Source organism: Bacillus rossius, chromosome 10, assembly GCF_032445375.1.
Source record: "Bacillus rossius redtenbacheri isolate Brsri chromosome 10, Brsri_v3, whole genome shotgun sequence".
Lineage (NCBI taxonomy): Eukaryota > Metazoa > Arthropoda > Insecta > Phasmatodea > Bacillidae > Bacillus > Bacillus rossius.
In genome coordinates this window covers 59,665,943-59,687,996 of record NC_086337.1, presented here as the reverse complement: position 1 = coordinate 59,687,996, position 22,054 = coordinate 59,665,943, and the positions used below count along the sequence as shown (strand labels likewise).

Sequence of the window (22,054 nt, the reverse complement as noted above, 5' to 3'; positions counted from 1 at the left end):
ATAAATTTTTTTATCTTTTCAAATGTAAGTTTTTGTTCATAAATAAGGTTTTTATACTGTTTCACTTTTTACTCAAGTCGGTTTGATTACAAAACTTAAACTTTTACATTTGTTTCTAGGTTCAAAATACACACAATAATATTTATTTTCCATTAGCTCTAATTTAGCTGAACCCTTATATTACATGATTATTTTTTTCTCTGATATATTACATAATTTTGCTTGATATAAGGAATTTTGTATTACTTCAGCGCATAGAAACATAATATATTATTGGTACTCAAAAATAACACCTGATGGATACACTTAAAACAAATTTGAGGTAAAAAATAGGCGTTAATGGATCTAGATGATAAAATTGAAACTAAACATTAGGCATTTTTCCAGCTACTTAATGACTGTTACCTAATAGCTTACATGCATACACCTAAAAAAAATTAGTATTAGTATTTCCATAGATATTGAAAGTTTTACTAAATGAAAGTGCAGAAAAAAAAACATCTAATGAAAGCGAGCAGCAAGTCTTTACAATTGCTATGTTGGTTCAGAATGTATGCCAGTTTCGTTTAAAACCTTATCATAAAAGAAGTGGTTTTGATGTTTCTTTTCGTGTTTCGCTTCACACGCAGCCTGCTCCGCTGTTTATGGAAGAGAGAGCGAGCTAAGTTAACTCAGCACTAGGCTGTTAGTTGCATTTAGGCGAACTGTAAATTATTTAATGTCGGTTACTAGACAAAAATCTCACGATGTAAAATAAAAAAAAATTAAATTATATTAAATTTTAAAACTGTATTTTTTTTTGTCGGAAGCCTGTTTGTTTCTAGTCAGTGCTGTGTTGAATAGAGCGCGAATTTATAAGTTTTCTTTTTTTCACCGCACGTCATACTGCTCTTAAATAGCATGGTAGTATAACAAGCATTTTTTTTCTTCACCATCACAACCCTAATAATGTTCATATGATTAAATTTTATTTTTCGGCCCTCTTTTTAAATTCGTGCGCGGTGTTGAATCACGACCTCTACGGACACTGTTATCGCTAGGTACTCTGCTGTCTTGTCCTGTACCGAGGTCCTAGACTTGACAACCGCCCTGATGATCCAGGGCGTGTGTCCACATCGCGAGCACACCTGGTTTGTAAGAACTGCACCGACGCGCCTGGCTCAGGTAACGGAACGAACTCCCTGCTGCACGGTGCGCGTGGGAGCTCCAAGAGAGACACACGGCTCCGAGAGATAGTTCCTCCAACTGCCTAACTTGCACGGCGGATCCTACCCGCTGTTCAAGCCTGTCGTCCAAGCGCGCATCAGTGCTCTAGAAGAACAAGCAGCGTCTACACAAACTTGCGACTCAGTTCACTCGTGCTTTGAAATATTCTTGCATTGCGGAAGATCGACTGAAACCAACTAATGGTTCGCGCCAGACAACGAAGATGAATACATGAATATGTAAACAGAGTATACGCCAATATAAATCTTTCCCCTCATCAACGCATACTTCAAAAATATGTTTGTTTACTCTCATTTGAATTCCTATTGGCTTAACAGCACACGTAGTGCAATAAAATTTTGCCAATTTCCCATACGTCTACACATCGAGACGCTTTATGGAATCTCCGCATCACACGCCATGTTAATATTTTCTTTAAGGATTATTTCTAAAACTTTAACCTGATGCCTCCCTTGCCACAAACATTTTAAACATATATCCAATAAGTGTAATATAACGGCTGTATGAAGGCATGCAAGTGATCATTTTGTACAAATTGAATATCTGTTTTTGTTTGAAATATTTGTGGGAGGTCAGCGAATGCAAGAGAGGTACCGATTTAAGATTTCATAAATAGTTCTTAAATAAAAGTTATGAGGAATAAACGAATAAACTAAATCATGGCGTGTGAGCTCGAGCACGCAATGGCCACGCCAAGTCCTTCTGTGTCCCCCCCCCCCCCTTCCTTGCGGGCCGACCTTTTCTCGCGAGTCTGTCCAAGCAACCCTGCGCCGTCAGCGGCGTGCGGGCGCTCGACCTGGAACGAGCCGCCCCTGCGCTCCGCGCCTATAAATTCAGTCCGTGCACTTAATGTTATCTCTTTCCTCCCTTCCTCCCTCTCTTCGCCCGCTCGTAACTCATCCTTCTTCCTCCATGCCGCGGCTCCAAGCCGCTTCACACCTCTGTGTCCGCCGCGGCCAGACCATGGAGCGAGCGCTGGGTAGAGTGCGCGTGTGATCTGCGCAGCCTTAGTACTCACATTCCTCAGAGGAACCCTCGCATGGCTGTCGTGGCAGTCGTTTTGAATACCATTGCTGAGACTGTAAAATAACAACACTATTACAGTCTTAGAAATTCTTCAAATTTAATTCAATACTGAAACCCCAATGATTTCACAAGGAATAAATGTTGCAGCCATTTGTTTTTAACTTCAAGCAATCTATTAAATTCTGTGCCATCTTTTTTAAGAAGAAGTGACAAAACATTTGAGTAGGCCTGAAAAAAACTTGTGAATTTAAGAAGGCGCCTTTTTGTTCTAATTTATTTCCGTTTAGAATAATCCAGAACAGCATTGTGGGATTATTGCATATATTGTACACTCTGATCTGCGGATTAGAAGAATTTCACAGGAAAACTATTGTAACTGTTCCATTTTATTACCTCTTTGGAGAAGGTATAAAACTTTTTTCTAGCGAAATTTCACTGATTTACCCTAATTTTAAAAGTTTTATATTTCATTTGATGTTTTATTGCAAAATGCATCGCTATTTGTTGAAAAAGTAAGCATTCGTTGTTTCTAGTATTTGTGACTAAATGTATCATGCACTAGAGTCCAATTGTTATGTTTCCACGTTTAGGTAGCGTAACGCATACAACGTAACATTTATAGTCCCATTTGGAAATATTTATTCTTACAAATCGGTAACATAGGCCAAAAAACTGCAACATGTTGGATGAGACCTACTATTAAGTACTTTAGAACTAGTTGCGTCCCTGAGATGTGACTACATGCACTGATAGTCCCATATGTCAGTACCTGAAGGACCTACTTAGTCTCGCTGTTAACTCGCGAGTCCGGAACCAGAGGAAGTCACGTGACGAAGGCAGTGCCCGCCGACTGTGGCAGAGATTAACTGCCTGCAGCCCCGGGAACTAATCAAGGGAGTTCCCGCCCCTTTCCCCCGCCCCATAACCCCGGTCGGTTGGCAGAACTTGGCCTTCTTCGACAGAGACTGGCTGGAGGGGTGATTATCGTCTCTCGGGATTGGAAACCGAGCATCGAGTGCGGGCAACATAGTGCTGTAGGGTAGAACAGGGAGTATGCCTACAAGCATAACTAAGTCCTTCGAATCAGTGATGTAGCGGGTATAGATCGTCTCACAGCAATTATCCCCACCCACATTTTTTTTAAACACTATTAATTATTCAACTGCTACGATTGGTAACATTTTGTTAGAACAGGGTGCATTTAATTCCAGGCCAGGTGGCAAACGATGAGTATGCGTGAACCACCAAAGTACTGGCAAAGTGTTGACTGTTACTGTCTAAGATGGTGGACAAGCACAGAAGTATCCGTGGCTTCACCTACTTCCAGGACAGACTCCACAGACCTCTGCGTGCTCGGGTTCAAGTCCCCTGATCATTGGCTGCTGACATGTAAGACGTCCTGACTGGATACCGTGGTTCCAAACTTCTTCACGTACCTTCCATTAATCTGTACTATTCTATACTAATAATAAAACTGTTCGAGGCAACAAGACTGTACATTGGATGAAATTATACAAAAAATACTGGACATTGCTATGTACATTATCTTGTCTGTTTGTCTGTTTGTTCCTTTGTACTAGCATCACTCGAAAACTACTAGACGGCTTTTGATGAACTTTTTTTATTAGAAAGGTTTTTGTCTAACTGAAAAATTAGGCTATATATTATTTAATAATTCTACACCTAAGGGGGTGAAAAAGGGTAAATATGGTATTAAGATAATTAAGTATATCTCTGAAACTAATCAAGTTAAATAACCGATTTTTGTTACCAATAATTTACATACAAAAACTACCAACCACAATGTTTGTATTTTACAAAATTCAACCCCTAAGAAGTGAAAAAGAGGCAAGTATTCTTTTAAGATTTATAATAATATTTTAACTAAAATTAATAAATTATCTTGGGTTATAATAATAAACATACAAAAACAAACCATAAAAGTTTTTATACTTTCCGAAATTCTAACTCTAAGGGGTGAAAAAGGGATAAGTATATTTTTAAGATTAATAATTTTATTTCTGAATTTAATAAATGTAATAATTCAATTGGGTAACAATAATAAACATACGAAAATCGCCAACTAAAAATTGTATAATTTGCGAAATGCAACCTCTAAGAAGAGGATAAGATAAATATGGTTTTAAGATTAATATTTATATCTCCGAATAAATTAAGCATTATAAATTATACTTGGTGCCAATAATAAACATAATAAAAAACTACCAGCTACATTTTTTTCCCATTTTGTGTTATTGTGAAAAAGATGTAAATATAATATAAAGATGGCTAATTATATCTCCTAAGCTTGCCAAGTATATTAAAATATATACAAGGGACCAATAAATACCACAAAAAAACCTACCTACCACAAATTTATCATTTTGTGAAATTCCAGCTCTAAAGGGTTGTAAATAAATAAATAAATAAATTGTACTCCGAATTTAATCAAGCATAATAAAAAAAATAGTGACAATAATAAACGTACGGAAATTATTATATCTCTGAAATAAATTAAGCATAATAAATTGCTTCGGGTACTAATAAGAAACAAAAAGTAGTACCAAACCAAAATTTTACCAGTTTGCGAAATGCAAACCATAAGTTTGGTAAATGGGGAAGGTGTATTTTTAAAAACCAAAAACTTACACTTCATATTCAATTAGAACAAGAAATTAGAAACTAAAAAAAATGCATTTAGAGAGAAATATTGCTTATTTTTGCTTTTATTAATGTTTTAAAATTTAATTTAAAAATTAGTTTTCTCCGAAACGAATGAACTAATACATGCATTAGTGGGGCGCCTGCATCTCTTCCCCCCTGCGAGTCCCTGAGTCTCGAGTGATGGATGGCCCTGACTCTGCCCGGCCGGGGGGGGGGGGGGGGGCAGTGAACAATGGCTGCCAATCCTGGAGAAGATGCTCCAGGACTCCAGGGAACAAGCAGGGGCGCAACTGAACTGGCTGGAACATGGCCAGTAAAACAACCTGTGCGGTTGAGAAATGTCAACATCAAAAATTAAGTTTTCAATACTTATACAGAAAACATTCAAATATCGTATACACAATGACTTAAATAAAAAAGAGTGGTTGTCTGTAAAGTCGGTTTACGGACGATAATTTTACGTGATAACGTCATAAGAAAACATTGATGAAAAATTGCATACTTTTTAATTTTCAAATATTATTTATAGTTTTTTGAAAATTTAATTTAAATAATTTGTTTAAATATAATCACGAACAATTAGTTAAAAATACCGCCTTAACCTGTTTGATATTATAGAAGATTTTCTCGCACGGTGGTTGGCCAGTTCTTGCACGCTCGGCTCAGGCGAAACGTGACAATTTTTCTTGCGTGCAGCCGGCGTTAATCGATTTATAATACGTTGTTATCACGTAAAAAATTCACAATTTCACATACATTAAGATAAACATGAATTATGAAAATAATTCTATGTGAGCATTTTAATTTATACTGTTTTACAATTTTTAGTTTTAGGTTTGGTGAATTCTTGCAACTTTCGAGCTATACCTATAAATGAGGTTCTTTTTTCTTTTTTTTTTTTTTTTGGTTGGTTACGTGTTGTGACTTTACGTCTTTGCGTTCCTTAAGTTGATTATTGACCAGGTTGTTAAATCCTCATTTTGTCGTATTGCGTCGTATCGCGTCTGTCACAAAAATATATTGTTTATACCTTTCATTTAAACTTTATTCAAAAATTATATTCCTTTTATAAAAACATGTATGCAATGTAAGCCTACATGACATACAAAATAGATGCAGACGTCTTCAAAAATAAATATCGGCGTATGTATGCAGCATGCATATCGTATGTACAGATTAAAGTAAAGTTAGCATAGAGGACGTTCGATTAAAAAAACTTGTGCTTACGCCCAAAAATTGTAAGAACCAAGTTTCAAAGTTGTATAATGTATGTATAACATATCTTTAGGAGACAGTGTGATAAAATTTAATGAAAATAAAATATTTTTCTAAAAAAAATATTTGTTATGAATATTCATTTTTACAAATTTGCTGTAACTATATTAGAGGATAGAGTTTTGAATATATTTCCATCTATAATTTTGAAATTTTTCCGATGATTGGGTATAAATGGATTTATAACTTCAATAAGTATCATTTAATGGTTTGAGAACAATAAATACCAATTTATATTTCCGTCCTAGCATGTATTGAGTGCATTAAATCGTGCGCTATATAATTTTTAATGAACTGTTTGTTTATAGCCTTTTCAGTAAACATTTTATTTCAGAATATTATTCACAAATTTAAAAAATAAATTTTTTACCCAAACCCTGAATAATATCAGGTTTTGGGTATTAGAAAACTTTTTTTTTTACGAAAGAAATCATTCAAATAAATAAACTCATACAAACGTTCAATTCTAAATGATATACAACACGGTCATGCCCTATGTTCGTCCTGGAATTGAAATATAAATTACCATTAAAGTTTCTCGAAAGCATTTAAAAAAAAAAACATTAAATGCATTGATAAAATCCTTAATAAACAGTTACTCTTTGTTATGTTAACAGTTTATTCAAAATCATGCGCCAAACCACGAAATTATAAAAGAATAATAATTTATGATCGTACCACCTTAATTCAGCTGCCTGTGGTCACTTGATTGTGATTTCTGCTGAAGCGATAATGGGGTTAAGCTGGATTATGTTTAAATGCAAGCGCTACGTGCCTGCAAATCTCGGGAGCGATAATGAGACAGAAAAAGTAAACAACAAACCCGGCGACAGAGCCAATCCTCTGTTCGGTGGAGCGACAACTGACAACCATGAGGGCTCCCGCATCGACAGACCGACGTCAACATTTGACTGTTCGGAAACACAGCATTGCATTTCAGAACAAGCCCTTCCGACTGGAATAATCACCCGTCATGTGAATCGGCAAACCATGAGAATACAAACGACGGAGGAGGGGGTAAAAAAAAAAAAAAAAAAGAAATAACATCCAGCAAAGCAGTCGCGTTAATGCGGACACCTGAATACAATGGGATGAATCAATTCACTTAGAAATGTGGCCTATGTTTAGTTAAAATAAGCCTTTATAAAAAAAAGTGGATTTAACTGTTCTAAGGGTGTGTAAATCGGCCATTTATGTTGTTTTTTTAAATCGATCATATTTTATTTTCTTTGCAACAGAAAAGAATAACATTTTTTTTTTAATTTTTATATGGTTGATGCTTACTTTTCAATGACCAACAAATTAAAAAATTAGTTTTTGTTTTACAATTTTTGAAAATTGTAGCAGCATGCTTCATCTGTCTTCTTATTGGAGGAAACGTTTTGTAATAAATTGCATGCGACCACGACACTGGAGGTTTATTATGAAACTAAGTTTGTGAAACCAGGGGAAAAAAAATTTCCCAACTAATATAAATATATTTTTCCAAGCCTATTACAATACAGTGTGGACACTGCGACAGGGAAGAAGCAGCCTGTGTCGGCCTGGCCTGGAGACTAGCACAGCGCGGGTCGCCAGCGCCGCGGATTATAAAACATCCTGAACATGAGGACGAAGGCTCGTGTGAGTGTGTGTTTCAGGCGAAGGGCCAGCAGACTGGGGAAACACGCTGCTCCACTGATGGAAGCTCGAGGAGGTAGTCAGTTCGGTAAGTTGGCCGGCTCGGGAGACGTGTGCGCGCATGAGAGGCTGGGTGCTGAGGCGAGGGAACTTGCCAACCCCTAACCCACGAAGGCGAGCATGGAACTCGCTCCTCAACAGATTACAACTCTCTCTCTCTCTCTCTCTTTATTACTTTTCTTTCGTTACTTCCTCGCCATGTCTTAAGGGCTCCGCCTACCCGCGCACACACGCGGTGCGCAGAGCTTCAGGAAAAACAACGCGATTTCAAAACTTCTCAAGGTGTCCGAGTGGGGTCTGCTTACGAAAAGCATTTAATAGTTCGCTGGGGGTCTAAAAGTACTTTTGATTTTGGATTAAGTTTTTAAACTGTATTTTTAGAAGAGTTAAAATGGCTAAAACGCATGTTTTCAGAGTAATTTTTAGGCGCAAAACAACCAGTACAGATTGTTGAAAGCACTTAAAGGGACTTGCATCACACCTTTATCTTCACTTCTCGGCAGTATAAAGTTACGGTCACCGCTGATGTGACGGCGCCGGTCCAGAGGAGACACCGCGCTAGAAGCACCAGCCAGTCCCGCCTCGCCGTCACACACGCACCTCTGACGAGGCGGGCCCGGGAAGAAGCCACGCCCACTCAAGCCGTCAAGTAAAGTCTCTGCTCACGAGAGGGCTCCGAGATTAGAGACAGTGACTGACACTTTGCTGGAGTCTGCAGCATCTGTTCCGTCGCCTGCGATTGGCCCCTAGCAACAACTTGTTTAATAGAGCGTCCGTCGTTTGCCCACCGTGTTAAAAAATAAATACATCTTAAAATCCTGAATGTAAGAACTATAAATTTTTTTTTGCAAAACTGTCATGAGGAACAAAACATTTGTCGTTACCTTTAATTATTATTATAAATCGATAGTCATCGAGAAAAGTGTATATCATGATTAGTAGGAACTAAAGTTTTATGTCAACAAACCTTCTATAGAATGTTTTAATAAATATGGTTTAGAATGCCATATACTTATACAAATCATTATGTTGATGTTATTAAAGTTTAGGTAACTGTTGCCTTGCAAAACTTGTAACAGAGCTGTTAATGTTGTGCTTCTCTGCTCAGTTTATTTGTAGTGGCCACTCGATAATACAACGTATTTATTTGTTCACCGGTTAACTGCTACAATTATACGCATTTTAAGGAGCCAGTTAATACCAAGTTTGGTCTACTGCTATCGTGGCAGAAATAAAGAGTGTTTCTAGCATTTACGTTATTCTTTCCAGAGCTTGTTTTTATATCTAATAAAACGTACGCTTACTAAACATAGATTTTTTGCAGGACAATTTCATACACGGATGATACTAAGCCAAGTACATATATTATAATGCGCTGCGAGTCAAAGCTAAATGAATATCCCATCCAACGGCATGCTTCCGACGCAGGGAGATGGGAATGCAGTAGCCAATCAGTGGCCAATACAGTGTGTGGGGGCGGAGCGTTGATAGCGCGGCCTCTGCCGATCCTGCACGGGCGAGCACTAGCTCCTGCTGTGCGGGTCGCAGCCGAGGGAAGACGTGGCGGGCGTTGCCGTCCTCCTGGTGACCCCGGCCGCCCGTCTAGCCGGCGGTGCGTCTGTGCGAGTGACGCCGTGTTCTCGTCGTGCATCGGGCAACTCTGACATGTAACCATTAGCTAGGGACCGGAAAAATTCGCGGGATCAATGACCTCTAGGATGAACTTTATAGTTCTACGTACACTCGGTCAAATGTCACCCTCTCATTGGCTGCTGTCTTGTGAAGGTGTCCCAATGTATTGCGGCCTGTGATTCGACACAGCTTCGGTTGAGAGTTTCTCACTGGCCCAGAGTCGTCCAGGTGAGTTGTAAGCCAATAGCGGAGGCAGCGCTCAGGTATAACTATATGAATTTTAGGCTGTCGTGAAATGAATCCGCGAATTTTGCCGGTCTCTAACCATTACATGCAGAGGAAATGAAGATAAAGGTGCAAAATGGTTCCTTGACTGTTTAAACAATATCTACCGGGTGCTTAATGCCTGAAAATGTTCTTAAAACACGTATCTTGGTCATTTTAACTCATAAAATTAAGTTCAAAAACTAAATACGGAAACAGAACAACTCACTCCCCCTGAACGTATTCTTAATATTTTTTTTCGTAAAGAAGGGTTTCTAATGGCGTGGTTTGTTCTGGAGCTCCGCGCAAGCAGGCAGGATCCTGGCATGTGCACCCCACACGCCGCTCCGTCGAGGAGATGAGCTATCGCCGGTGAGAGCGGGGGTTGCGGCGCGGCTCGACAGTCGAGGTTAACGACTTCATTAGCGCCTGTCCCCGCGGGGGTCCCGGGAGCACAGGAGCAGTCCCCGAGCCGGCGCCCCCCGCCTCGTGGCAACGTCCGTCACGTTCACCGACCTCGGCGCACACTCCCGCCAGAACTGCTCTGTTTTCCCACTGAGCAGGACGTTGGGTTACTACCATTTCACTGATTCAGGTAAGTGATTCCGATCTCGAGTTTTTATGTGTGTCATGGTGAACATTGACATATAAATTGTGTTTATAAAGTGTTTCATGTGAATTTATGCAAGTGAAGTTATGTTCCCGTATGTATAATTTATTTTCATTATAAATTCTACCATTAATATATATATGAAATAATTAAAATAATAATTTATAATAAACATTCAACATATTTATTGGTTTTCAATATCCATTAAAATTTATAATGAATATTTTACTAAATTAAAAAAAAAATAATTTTATACACGTGTTTATATTAATATCGAACACTTGGTATTTTTTAAAGATTTAATTTTCTTGAATTTTTATTTCACGAAACGTATTTATAATATCACGCCAGTCCTTTCATTATTTTCTTTTCAAAAACTATTTTCATGTAAAATTAACGTAACTGTGCCAGGTAATTTTAACTCCTAACGCTCTTTTTTTTTTTTTTGTAAATCTGTCACGTTTCAATTACATAAAAATGTCATAAAAATCATTCAAGCAAAAAATAAATCTCCAGCAGCGTGTAACACCAGAGAACCAGTCGTGCTGTCTTGGAAGGCCAGAAGAAATAAATACTTCTTAGAGCCCATTCTATATAAAACCGAGGCGTTGTTTCAACTCCCAGAAATCATACAAATTATAGTTGTGTAATTATTTATTTATCGAAAGACAATACGAACGCGCAGGCCGGCTAGTGAATGAAAGCAAACCAAAGGTTCGTGGGTGATGGAAATGATCTGGCACTGAAGACAGGACTACTGACGATTGCAGATCAAGATCAGCAGTGTCGGTGAAGTACACGGCACGCGAGGCAGCGAACAAACAACTCCTTCTAGCGTCGCGGGCGTCTCTCATCTTACGTTCCTTTCTCTTTCTTTCCCTTTATAGCTTTCTCCCCCGCTCCAGGCACCTCTTTACCTTATCTAGTCGCCTGTAAGAACCTTCGCCCTTAGCACGCATTTTCTCTTCTCGTCGTTCCGTCTGCGTCGCATGGGGCTTGTACGTTGGGCCTGAAGACTTCCACTTCCTCTTCATCTTCGGGTATCGCTCTCCTTCATTCTCCTCCGCCAGTCTTCCATTATTCACGACCCGTTCTCGGGGAAAGACAGCTCGCCTGCGCTGTGTCGCCTGCGTGAGCGCCACTGCTTAAAGCGTTTCCCAGACACACTCTAGCAAACCTGCAATGACAAGTCATTTACATGTTGGATCCTTAATAGCTGTGCATTTACAGACAATTGGGACTTAAAAAAATTATAGCCTGACATTTATTGCTTATTAGTAATTTCCTACCTACCCATAAAGGAAAGTAGGTTACAAGTACAAGTTAACTATTCATTCATCTAGAAAAAAATTATTGTGGTCTACTACTGAGTTAACATTTAAAAAAACCAATCACTAAAATCACGAACAAATTTAAGCTTCAAATAAACAATAGTGCCATTAAATTAATTAAATGCGGTTATGTATCCCAGGAGCGTGCGCGGAAATTAATTTGCTGAATTTCTGTGAAGGGGGGAGGGGTAAGGGGGATATAACCATTTTTCCCGCGGTATGCTTTCAAATGCTTTTTTTTTGTGGAAATAACATACATTTTAGTATTTCGGTGGGATACGCTCTATGGAATTAGTACAACGACATCTCTCTCAGAGTAGCGCATACAGTACGTCGGCAGGTAGTGATGTCAACCCCAACAGTTTCTTTGGCTAACTTAAAAGACAACAGTTAGCACTTCTGATGGTAACTTTATGTAGTTCTGTAGTTTCTGCAGTTCAAATCGCACGTGAGAAGAAAAAAAGTATTTAAAAAAATTTACACTGGAACAGAACCATCGATCGCAACTTGCCCCTCAAGCCCGATGCCTCAGAGGCAGATCATCGGAAGATGCTCAGCAGAGATGCAGCAGTATGGACTTTGGCAAAACAAATGCCTTTTTCTGTTCCTGTAATGCATAGGCCACACCCACTGATTTGACAATTCTTTCGTTTGTACACTCAACAGCAGCCCTAAGTAATATCACAAAACATTGTGTGTAAAAAAACTGTGGTAGAATTCCACTGGTACTTTCCCTTATAGCAGTTTTCCACTGTGACACGTTTACCAATGTTTCGGAAAGTTGGTTTACAATATGTATGTTTTGCTAACATAAATATTCATTTGTCACACTAATACTGTTGGTACGTCTGCGAAGTTCACGAATTGGTGTGTGTGTCTATAGATAAATAGTATACTTTAACCATGCCTGGAGTTGGAGAGTGGAGCATTCAATATATTAAATCATTTGTTATTTTTGTTGCATTTTTATTGAAGTTATACGTCTTTAGGCACGTTATGAAAAAATTATGAGATTGAATTATTACGATACACGCGCAACCTTTGACAGAATCAAAAAAGCTGCATACAAATAAAAATTATATATGTGCTTTAAAATCATATACTTTAGTTGTTGATATTGAATACAAGTATATATAATTTTAAAAAAATTATGTATTGTTAATACTAGCAATATAAATTGTTTATAATTTTTTGAAGTGTTTTTATGTGACATTATATTCCCGTATGTATAATTTATTTGCATGATAAATTAAAAATTATTAAAGTATTATTTAATAAATAATTAAAAGTAATAAGTTAGAATAAACATTCAGATTATTTATTGATTTTCATAATTAAGTCTAACACGCATACATAAGTATATGCACCCAATTTTTTTTTAAATTAAAACTTAATTGGTGTATGAAATATAAAAAATAAACAGCTTACTTGGTCGAGTAGCTTGAAAAGGGGGATAATATACCTATGTAAATAAATCATATCATAAATAAGCACAGAAAAAAAAAGAACAGCTTTTACACCCCTGGAGGTTAACGTAGAACCTAAATTGGTTCGAACACGTTCGATGAATGTGTTTTTTTTTTTTTTTTGCCCCCGACCCTGATCGATAGCAACCCTCTTCAGCGAATATCGATTTGACGCGTTTCATATGGGAACCCATTCGAACTTTCGTCACCCCGAATCTCCCTTCCCCTACCCCCTCGGAAAACCCACCGCCCATCCGGAGAAACTCATCAGATGCAGGCGTGACCCGGTCACGTGACCCCCTCCCCTCTCCCCCTTCACCCAGCCGCTGGACCATTCGGAAATCAAGCCCCGTGTGATAAATCACTGCTCGGTTGCGTGCCTCCCCCCTCCCCCGCGGCCGGCAGCTCCCCCCACCACTCCTAGGGGCCATTAGTCACGGAGCTCCATGTTTATATCGACATGCGCGGCTCTGATAGCCGCTGCCCGCCGCGCGGTCTGCGGAGGTCAGAGGTCACGACAACTCGCCAGTGCCAACCTCACGGAACACTGACACGTCAACATGGCGCAGTTCTCGGGCGGTGATCTCGGAAACGAAGTTCATCGAGCAAAAATTATAGAAGGTAAGGTAAGGTGCATATAAGTAGTTTATAATAGTAGGTTCTGGTACAGGGTTAATGTTAGGGATTGAGAATGTGACTTTTTTGCCCATATCTGGACCATTCTGACCTTGAAAAATGTACAGTTTTCCCTTTAAAAAAACCAACGTTCATAAAAATAAATTAAAATTTTACAATTTCGAAGAAAAGTTTAAGTTATTTTGATTTTTTTTTAGACATTATGAGGTAAAAACGGTAAATGTTCGATATCAATGTCATCAAAGATGATTGCCGTGACTTCATAGTATCAATACTCACCTTGTACCTTCTACCCTGTACCAGAACATACTATAATATACTACTCTTAACCATTGTTGTTATATTTTCATTAACAGTTGTATGGTACCTCCGTTGTTTCATTAACAGTTGCGTGGTAACCTTACTGTTGTCCATGTATGAACAGCCTAGGAGTGTTTTAGGTCCTACAGCCATCAGCCAACCTTCACAGCTCCCTTGGTTGAAGCGCCAACTTCAGTACGAGGGGTTCTGTCTTCAACCCCTGGTAAGACTTTGTAAGATTAGGTTGAGTTTAGTTTAAAAGCTATAATTCCTCGTCCCTTTTCCAACGAACCTAACTTTCATAAAAGCATGGGAGACAAAAAGCTAAATAAAATAAAATAAACTACTAGTTCCCATTTCAGCCGTCGAAGGACTTTACTTCGGTGTCGATGTTAATGAGGGGTTTGGGCTCGCCGTCCTGGTTTCTTCCATTTTTCGCTGTCCCTTCAATCGTGAGCTATTCATCCAGATTTCTGGCATGATAGGGCATCCATAATGCATTCCCAAAATTTGATACTTCGTTTCAGTCTGACATTTACAAAAAATTTCCGCTCGTAACAGCTAGCAACTACGACTATCGTGAAAGTCACACCAGTCTGCGAGAGTCGACTCCAACAAGTTCGTAGTACCGGCCAGGTCAGCCAGCCTAGTCAAACAAAAAAGAAAAGTGTGCGTACTTATGTCCGCGCGTTAGAAGTTATACTTCTTTTAGATTTAAGACACTGAACTATTTTGAAATTTCTTGTAACAAAAATTAATTAAATAAATACTCAGGATTAAATATTAATATAAACATGTGTTTAAATGTATTTAATTTTGTAAATAATGGAGATGATTTTTAATTAATTATGAAAATAAATAAATACGTTGAATATTTATTAGTATTTATTTAATTAATTAATTATTAAATAATATTGTAAATTATTTTTGTTTATAAATAAAATACTTTATACATATGTCAGATAACCTCAATTATATAAATTATTTTTAAAAAGTTTTAATCACAATTTATATCACTAATATTCACTATAAATAAGTGTTTTTAATCATATGGACCAATATTCAATATCAATCACTAAAATTCTGAACGCGACTCACATGTAGTTTCATTACCCGCCGCTAGAATTCGCTACCGGAGCAGCTACGTCGACTATCGAATCATTCGTGGATCCGCCATCTTCCTGTGAAAATTTCGTTGCATGGTGCGTGCGCATCGTAAAAATTAACTTTCATAATTTTTTCCATAATGCGCCTAAAGAAGTATAACTTCAAAAATGTTGTGATATGTAAGCTGGTTTGCCACATGTAATTTTGTGTTTGAAAAACCAAGATGTCTGGGCCTAATACCACTAAAATGAAAGGGACTCTAACCGAAGGACGCCATTTTGGTTTCAACAGTTTTTAAGCCATAACAATCTCTTTAATTTTTGAAATTTGGCTTCGTTGTAGCATAGTATATTATTGATGGAAAGAATGAAGTCTGATTGTCTGTTAAAAAAAAATTTCCTGTGAAATCATTGATGTTAAATATTGAATTCATACTTTGGAATGACTATAACCTATGCTACAACGAAGGAATGCATTAGAGACTAGACTATATAGAATGATTACGTTATAAAAATGTTTATGAGGCAAATGTGGCGTACTAGGTCTCCTCTCTCTCTCTCTCTCTCTCTCTCTCTCTCTCTCTCTCTCTCTCTCTCTCTCTCTCTCTCTCCTCCCCGGCGCACGCGCATAAACCCCGCATCCCAGCACCCGGCTGCCAGTGGCGCAGATAGCCCCAGTCCCGCAGCCGTGTCCCTGGGGGGGGAGGTATCCTGCCCGCCTCCTGGTGTCTCCCTGGGGCGAGGCGCTCCATCAGCCCTCCCGGCCACATTGCCTTCAGTTGTTCCTCAGTTTCCTTACTGCGCGTTCATTTGAGACAATGAATAAATAATAATCAAAACAATAGATATTAAGTTATTAGCTTTAGTATAATTTAAGGCCCTTGCAAGAATAAAAGGCTGAAAGGTCTCCCACCCGAGAAGAAGGCCTCTGCAATGCGCACACGTAGTGAAACATGCCTAGTGTCTAGTGCCTAGTTGGTATGTTTTTTTTGGCATTGTATTCCAGTGCAGTTGCTAGGCGCTGCTGAGGCCGGGTGGGTGAGAGTGCAGCCTCCCGCCGCCAGGGGCGCTAGTCTCGCTGGTTGTCGGAATCCAGATGCGACCAAACATGGAGGCGGACTTTGCGTCCAAGTGCCTCGACCGTCGCGCGGTAGACCGTCGTGGCTTCAATCGCTCCCATATCTGGCCAATCCCCGCACAGAGCACACGGTGCATGCGACCTTCTCCCAGCATGGCCGGGAGTGTAGGCTTCGGCCTGAGACGCACGTAGGTACCGCCCTCAACCGGACCTTTCCTGCCAAATACACTTGGTTTTAGTAAGGTTATGAAAAGAAATAAAAAAATTTCTCACGTTTCTTAACAGCTGTAGACAAATGTTACAAAAACATTACCTAAACAGTTTTATCATTTCTACCAGTGAAACGTTTCATGTTTTGGCACAAAAATGTTTGGACAGCAACATCTTGAGCCTTGAAATTGAACTGCTTTCTTGGTGACGTCGGTGTTCCCATGTAACACCTCCCACTGACAGGATTCGACCTGCGCCAGCTGCTAGCGCCTAGGGCGTCCACTGCCGCCACATGGCACACTCTGATTGTGAACATTAAACATTTCATTTCGTATGCCACCAATAAGTTTTGATTATTAATTTAAAATGTGTGACGCTCAAACAGAGCCTACATTTTTCAATATTAAATTATATAAAAAAATTATTGGTAAAAATGGTTTGCTCAAGATAGCGTATATATGTTAAGTCTCCTAAAAAGTAAAAATTGAATATTAGTTGAAGCTCTTGAATAATACAACAAGAAACCGTATTTTCAATATACATTATTTATTTCCCTTTAAAAATTACAATGTTTCGAAAACATAAAAAAAAGTTTATTGTATTTTAAAAGTGTGTCTAATCATCCGATTAACCGAACCCCCTCCCCCCTTTTTTTTCTTTCTTTACTGCCCCACCCCTGCATACCCAATAAAATAATTCCTAGCTGAGTCCATTACTGATGTCCACAAGTGTATAAAATTTGACGTGTGGCAGAAGAAAATAGAATGAAAAGAGCGGAGAAACCAAACCATGCAGGGCAGCATTTAAAGCCGACGTTTTGAAGGCGGGTGAATTACTGTCGAGTAGTTCCTGTTGACGAGCTCGGAGAATGAGCTATGCGAGGGGGGGGGGGGGGTTGTTAACTACCGGGCGCTCGCCATTTTGAGTGAAAGAGAAACAAGTCCATAATAGAGAATAAGAGGATCTCCCGGAAACAAAGGACGCAGTCATTACGCGGTTCAAAAGCTGGGGAAAGCTCGCAGATAAATCCACTGTGGGTTTCATTTAGCGCCGTCGCAAAAATACCAAATCTTTTTTGCTCACGTATTTAAACCTCTATCTTGAAACGACTTGCGTAAAGTCTCTTGTTCTGTCCCCGGCGCTTAAGACCGCTTAAAAAAAATCAAACGAAACCTTCCACCGAAGACCACAGCCAAGCCTTTTTTAAAATATGTGACTGCAAAATCCGAAATTTGCACAAGTTCAGAGTTAAAATTTAAATTTAGTAATTAGAATTTTGTTTAAATTTCATGATGGTTGGAAATAGTTTCATTTCAATTCAACATAAAATATTTTTTATAGTTCTTACATACAGACTAATAATTTTAAATCATTTCTTCACCATACCCTCCTTCCGTTAAACATGCTTTTCCACGCCTTCATTACTACTCCTTTGGGAACATTTCTTCCTTTCTCCTTTCAGTATCCGTGGCCACCGAGGTAAGTTATGCGGAGGCAGCTTTCGGTCCAAGAGTTCAACTAATTATAGTCCCTGCGTGAGTCAGGAGTTCTCTTGATTTGCCTTACAAAATTATTTTAAAAATAAAGTTCCGAAGAACATTAGCATTTTCAAGTCAGTTCATGATATGGTTTAAAACGAACCAAGCTCGAAGCAAGATTACGAACTCTGAATAAATTAAAACTTTAGCGGGCCAGTAAAGGTCATATATTATGGGATGCGCAATTTTTTGCTGGCAAACATTTGTTAGTTATAATCATTTTATAGAAAACTGTATGTTTGTTGTAGTCTCCGAGTGGTCTGATCACTCAGCCAGACTGAGCCCTGTGAATGAGGCAGGTCGAACCAAGAGCTCAGCTGTGATGGAAAATTATTTATTTAAAAATGAAATGCTCTAGATTTCCCGCTTGTATCTCATTATGGACAGAATTTAAGCGTCTTCATGCTCTTTATGTTTGTTTATTTACTCATGTGCTTCGGCCAAATTCCTGTATTCTTAATACGTGTATTTATACACATATATTTAACATTGTCAATTCCAATAAACAATTTTATTAAAATGATAAATAAGAGAAAAAAATATTTATATACACTAAAATTACATAACCATGCCTAATCTAAATTTCTTTACCTCTGAAGAACTACCCTGCAAAGATTTTCTGTTTGCATGTAAGTGTGTCGGTAAGACGTCCCAGAATTTATTTATAATTGTGTTATCGATTTTGCAGTTAAGATTGTAGTTTACTGTATGCATTTTTGGAGTAAATATTATAGTACAGAAATATTTACATCTAAATAAAAGTACAAGCAGGAATACTTATTTACGGCAAAATGTTGGATGCAATGACACAAACATTCCCGACAACATTGTGATAGCATTTTGTTGGAGCCGTCTCTGCAAATATCCATTTGTTATGTAAAATATCACCATTTTAAAATTGCAAAGAACACAAGTATCTTCAAAGGTACATCAGGAACTTTGTTCTCCACACACGAGCATGTTCGCTCTGTCTGAAACGTAACACGCGACTAGGAAGTCGGACTGGCGAAGTTTCGGCAAAGATCCATTCATCTGGAAGTGTGAAGAACCCTACATTTATTTAAGGCTGATATTTCTTTGAAAAATTCCAAAGTCTGCTGCAGATTCTAACCATGTAGAGCAGAGAGTGCGTGTGAATGTGTGAGTGTGAATGTGTCTGGCATGGGAACGGCAGTGTAAGGGTTCTGTCTGGAGAGGCAGTGTGGCACGACTTGGGACTATCTGTACAATGCAGCGAGTGAGTTGAGCTTTATCATCTATGCAGTGCTGCCATCCAAATATCCGTATTATACTTACTAGTTAGAACAACTTTTGTCCATTCTTCATGTGTAATATTTGACACACAGTGTGGACCAGCAACGGGCTTGGTCCGAAATAATTTTTTTAACCAATATTCTCTATTACAAGAATCATTCAAAGAAAACAAAATTTCGAGTTAATAATTTCGTGTTCACGTTTTGTAAATAATTTTATGTAATCAAAGGGTATGCAGATTATAGTCTAACTTGAACTGTACCAATGAAAAAAAAATTCTCACGTTTCTTAACAACTGTCGACAAATGTTACAAAAACACGAAACAGTTTTATCATTTCTACCAGTGAAACATTTCATGTTTCGGCACAAAAATGTTTAAACAGCATCTTGAGCCTTGAAATTGAACTTCTTTATTGGTCACATCGGTGTTCCCATGTAATTAAATTGCAGCTCATGTACAATGAAACCCGAAACTGTATCATTTTGGTCAGGTGAGATTCCAGGGACCCAAACAGACGCTCGCTGAACAGCTGACGGCTCGGAACGAACTGAAATATATCGAATGCCCTCTTGAACGCTGGGAAACCCTTTCAGTCACAATTCATGATTTATTTAATTATAATTTTCATGTTTGACACATCAACTAAACTTTTTTTTTTTTTAATTTTGTCATGTAATTAAAATCTTAGTAGGTTTAAACGGACTGGAGATATGAATCGTCTGCCATTTTCGGCATCAATGCCAAATTGTAACTAGAAGTGCAGGCTTCAAATATTCTCGTGCAGTGCCCATTATTATGTGTTCTGTGGCTTACCAGTCGTATTAATGAAAGTGCTATGAATTTTAAAAATATAACTGTTAGTATCAAGACTAAAATTATCAAAAAAGTTGATAATAGATAAAAAAAAAAAAAAACTGAAATTGCTAGAGATTTATCATCCATCTCATAGCCACTACAGTGTACCGTTTGACCATTATGAAAACTACAGTTGTCAAATAGACTGAAAACGTTTTAACGAAATCATATCCTACCGCACCCCCCCCCCCCTCCTGGCACGCCACGGGTTGCAATCTCTCCCCAGCTGGCTCGCAGCCTGCGCGCCGAATTGGAACACTTCCCCCACCACTCTCCTCATCGACCACACTTGCTCGTTCTTTCCGTTCTTTACGCCCCCGGCGTCGCTCGCCCCACCACAAGCCTCCAGTCCGTCTACCCTGGCCCGCTCTGCCCCAGTGGGACCCCGTCTGGCTCCTGATCCTCGGCGTCTTCTCGTTCCGAGACCCGCTGTCTCGCATCCTCGCATCCTCGCATCCTCGCCTCCTCGCATCCTCGCATCCTCGCACCCTCGCATCCTCGCATCCTCGCAGTCTCGCATCCTCGCATCCTCGCAGTCTCGCATCCTCGCATCCTCGCCTCCTCGCACCCTCGCATCCTCGCATCCTCGCAGTCTCGCATCCTCGCATCCTCTCATCCTCGCATCCTCGCCTCCTCGCATCCTCGCCTCCTCGCATCCTCGCATCCTCGCATCCTCGCCTCCTCGCATCCTCGCGTCCTCGCCTCCTCGCATCCTCGCATCCTCGCATCCTCGCATTCTCGCATCCTCGCATTCTCTCATCCTCGCATCCTCGCATCCTCGCATCCTCGCAGTCTCGCATCCTCGCATCCTCGCATCCTCGCATCCTCTCATCCTCGCATCCTCGCATCCTCGCATCCTCTCATCCTCGCATCCTCGCATCCTCGCATCCTCGCATCCTCCCGCCGCTGAGCTGGCGCTACTCGCGCGGTGTGGCCTCTGAGCGCGCGGGCAGCTGTTGCATTGCACGGCGGAGAAATGAACATTAAGTTTCACGCCTACGAAATATCCTGAAAACAAGCGATTTAGCCATTTTCACTCTCCCAAATACTACATCCGGAAACGGAAACTACTCATCTGCTATCTTAATGTATTCTTAAATGTTTTTTTTTTGTGTGAACAGGCACCGCTCACATATGTCGAGCAGTTTTCAAATCGCTGGATTACCTCCATCTGTACGTCACAAGACTGCACCCTTCCTTTGTTACTAAGCATCTGGTACGGTCTAACGTAACAGTCCACGGAAGTTGCAATTTCTAATAGCATATTAAGAATAAAATTTATCTTACACGCGCTCATCTATATTTTTCCGTGAAACTCAGACATGAATACTTATATTAAAGTGTATTAAGGATTCACATAAAATTTTACTGTTTACGAAAACCTGAGTGATTTAAATTAAAAATGAGTTCATGTAGCTTTAATTACAAATATAGTGAAATAGGTATACCTATTAAAATTTATTACATATTTTTACCATGAGCATTCGAGAAAGATTTAATTTGAAAAAAAAAAAGTTTATTAGTTAAGACCATTTTCTGTTGTATCACTGTCACACGCTCTCGGCCGAGCATATGAGGAAACGGCGGCAAGACTCTCTGTAGAAGACTGGTGATGGCGCCTGCCATATCGACCGCAAAGTCAGTGAACACTGCACTTGTGACGCAGCGTAGCTCCTGTCTGCTCTGTCTGCCCGAGCTCTCTGATACCTTTACTGTAGCAGTGTGACATTCACTTGTCCCTGATACGTTTACTGCAGCAGTGTGACATTCACTTGTCCCTGATACGTTTACTGTAGCAGTGTGCCATTCACTTGTCCGAAGCATTTGGTTCTTGTACATAGAGGGCAGCCCGGTAGATCATTAAACATATTTATCTTGGCTTCACTTGAGAACATTACAC

At 39.3% G+C, this 22,054-nt stretch overlaps 1 protein-coding gene across 1 annotated transcript; it reads right to left on the bottom strand.

The window, feature by feature from the left end:
- Positions 1-10,131: 10,131 nt before the first annotated feature.
- LOC134536367 (axoneme-associated protein mst101(2)-like) lies at positions 10,132-21,002 on the bottom strand. The gene is made up of 3 exons (XM_063376121.1): positions 20,423-21,002; positions 11,296-11,471; positions 10,132-10,254 (listed from the first exon to the last, which is right to left on the bottom strand). Exons 1-3 carry the CDS (start codon positions 21,000-21,002, stop codon positions 10,132-10,134), a joined length of 879 nt encoding a protein of 292 aa, XP_063232191.1.
- Between the last annotated feature and the right edge of the window lie 1,052 nt (positions 21,003-22,054).

Excerpts from the sequence above, each read along its gene's own strand:
- LOC134536367 (XM_063376121.1), bottom strand. The coding sequence starts at position 21,002 with ATGCGAGGATGCGAGGATGAGAGGATGCGAGGATGCGAGGATGCGAGG. Across the intron at positions 11,472-20,422 it reads TGTGGTCGATGAGGAGAGTG|AACGGGTCGTGAATAATGGA; the intron begins GTGGGGGAAGTG and ends TCTTTCCCCGAG. Across the intron at positions 10,255-11,295 it reads CTTACAGGCGACTAGATAAG|GCGGGGGGCGCCGGCTCGGG; the intron begins GTAAAGAGGTGC and ends CGTTGCCACGAG.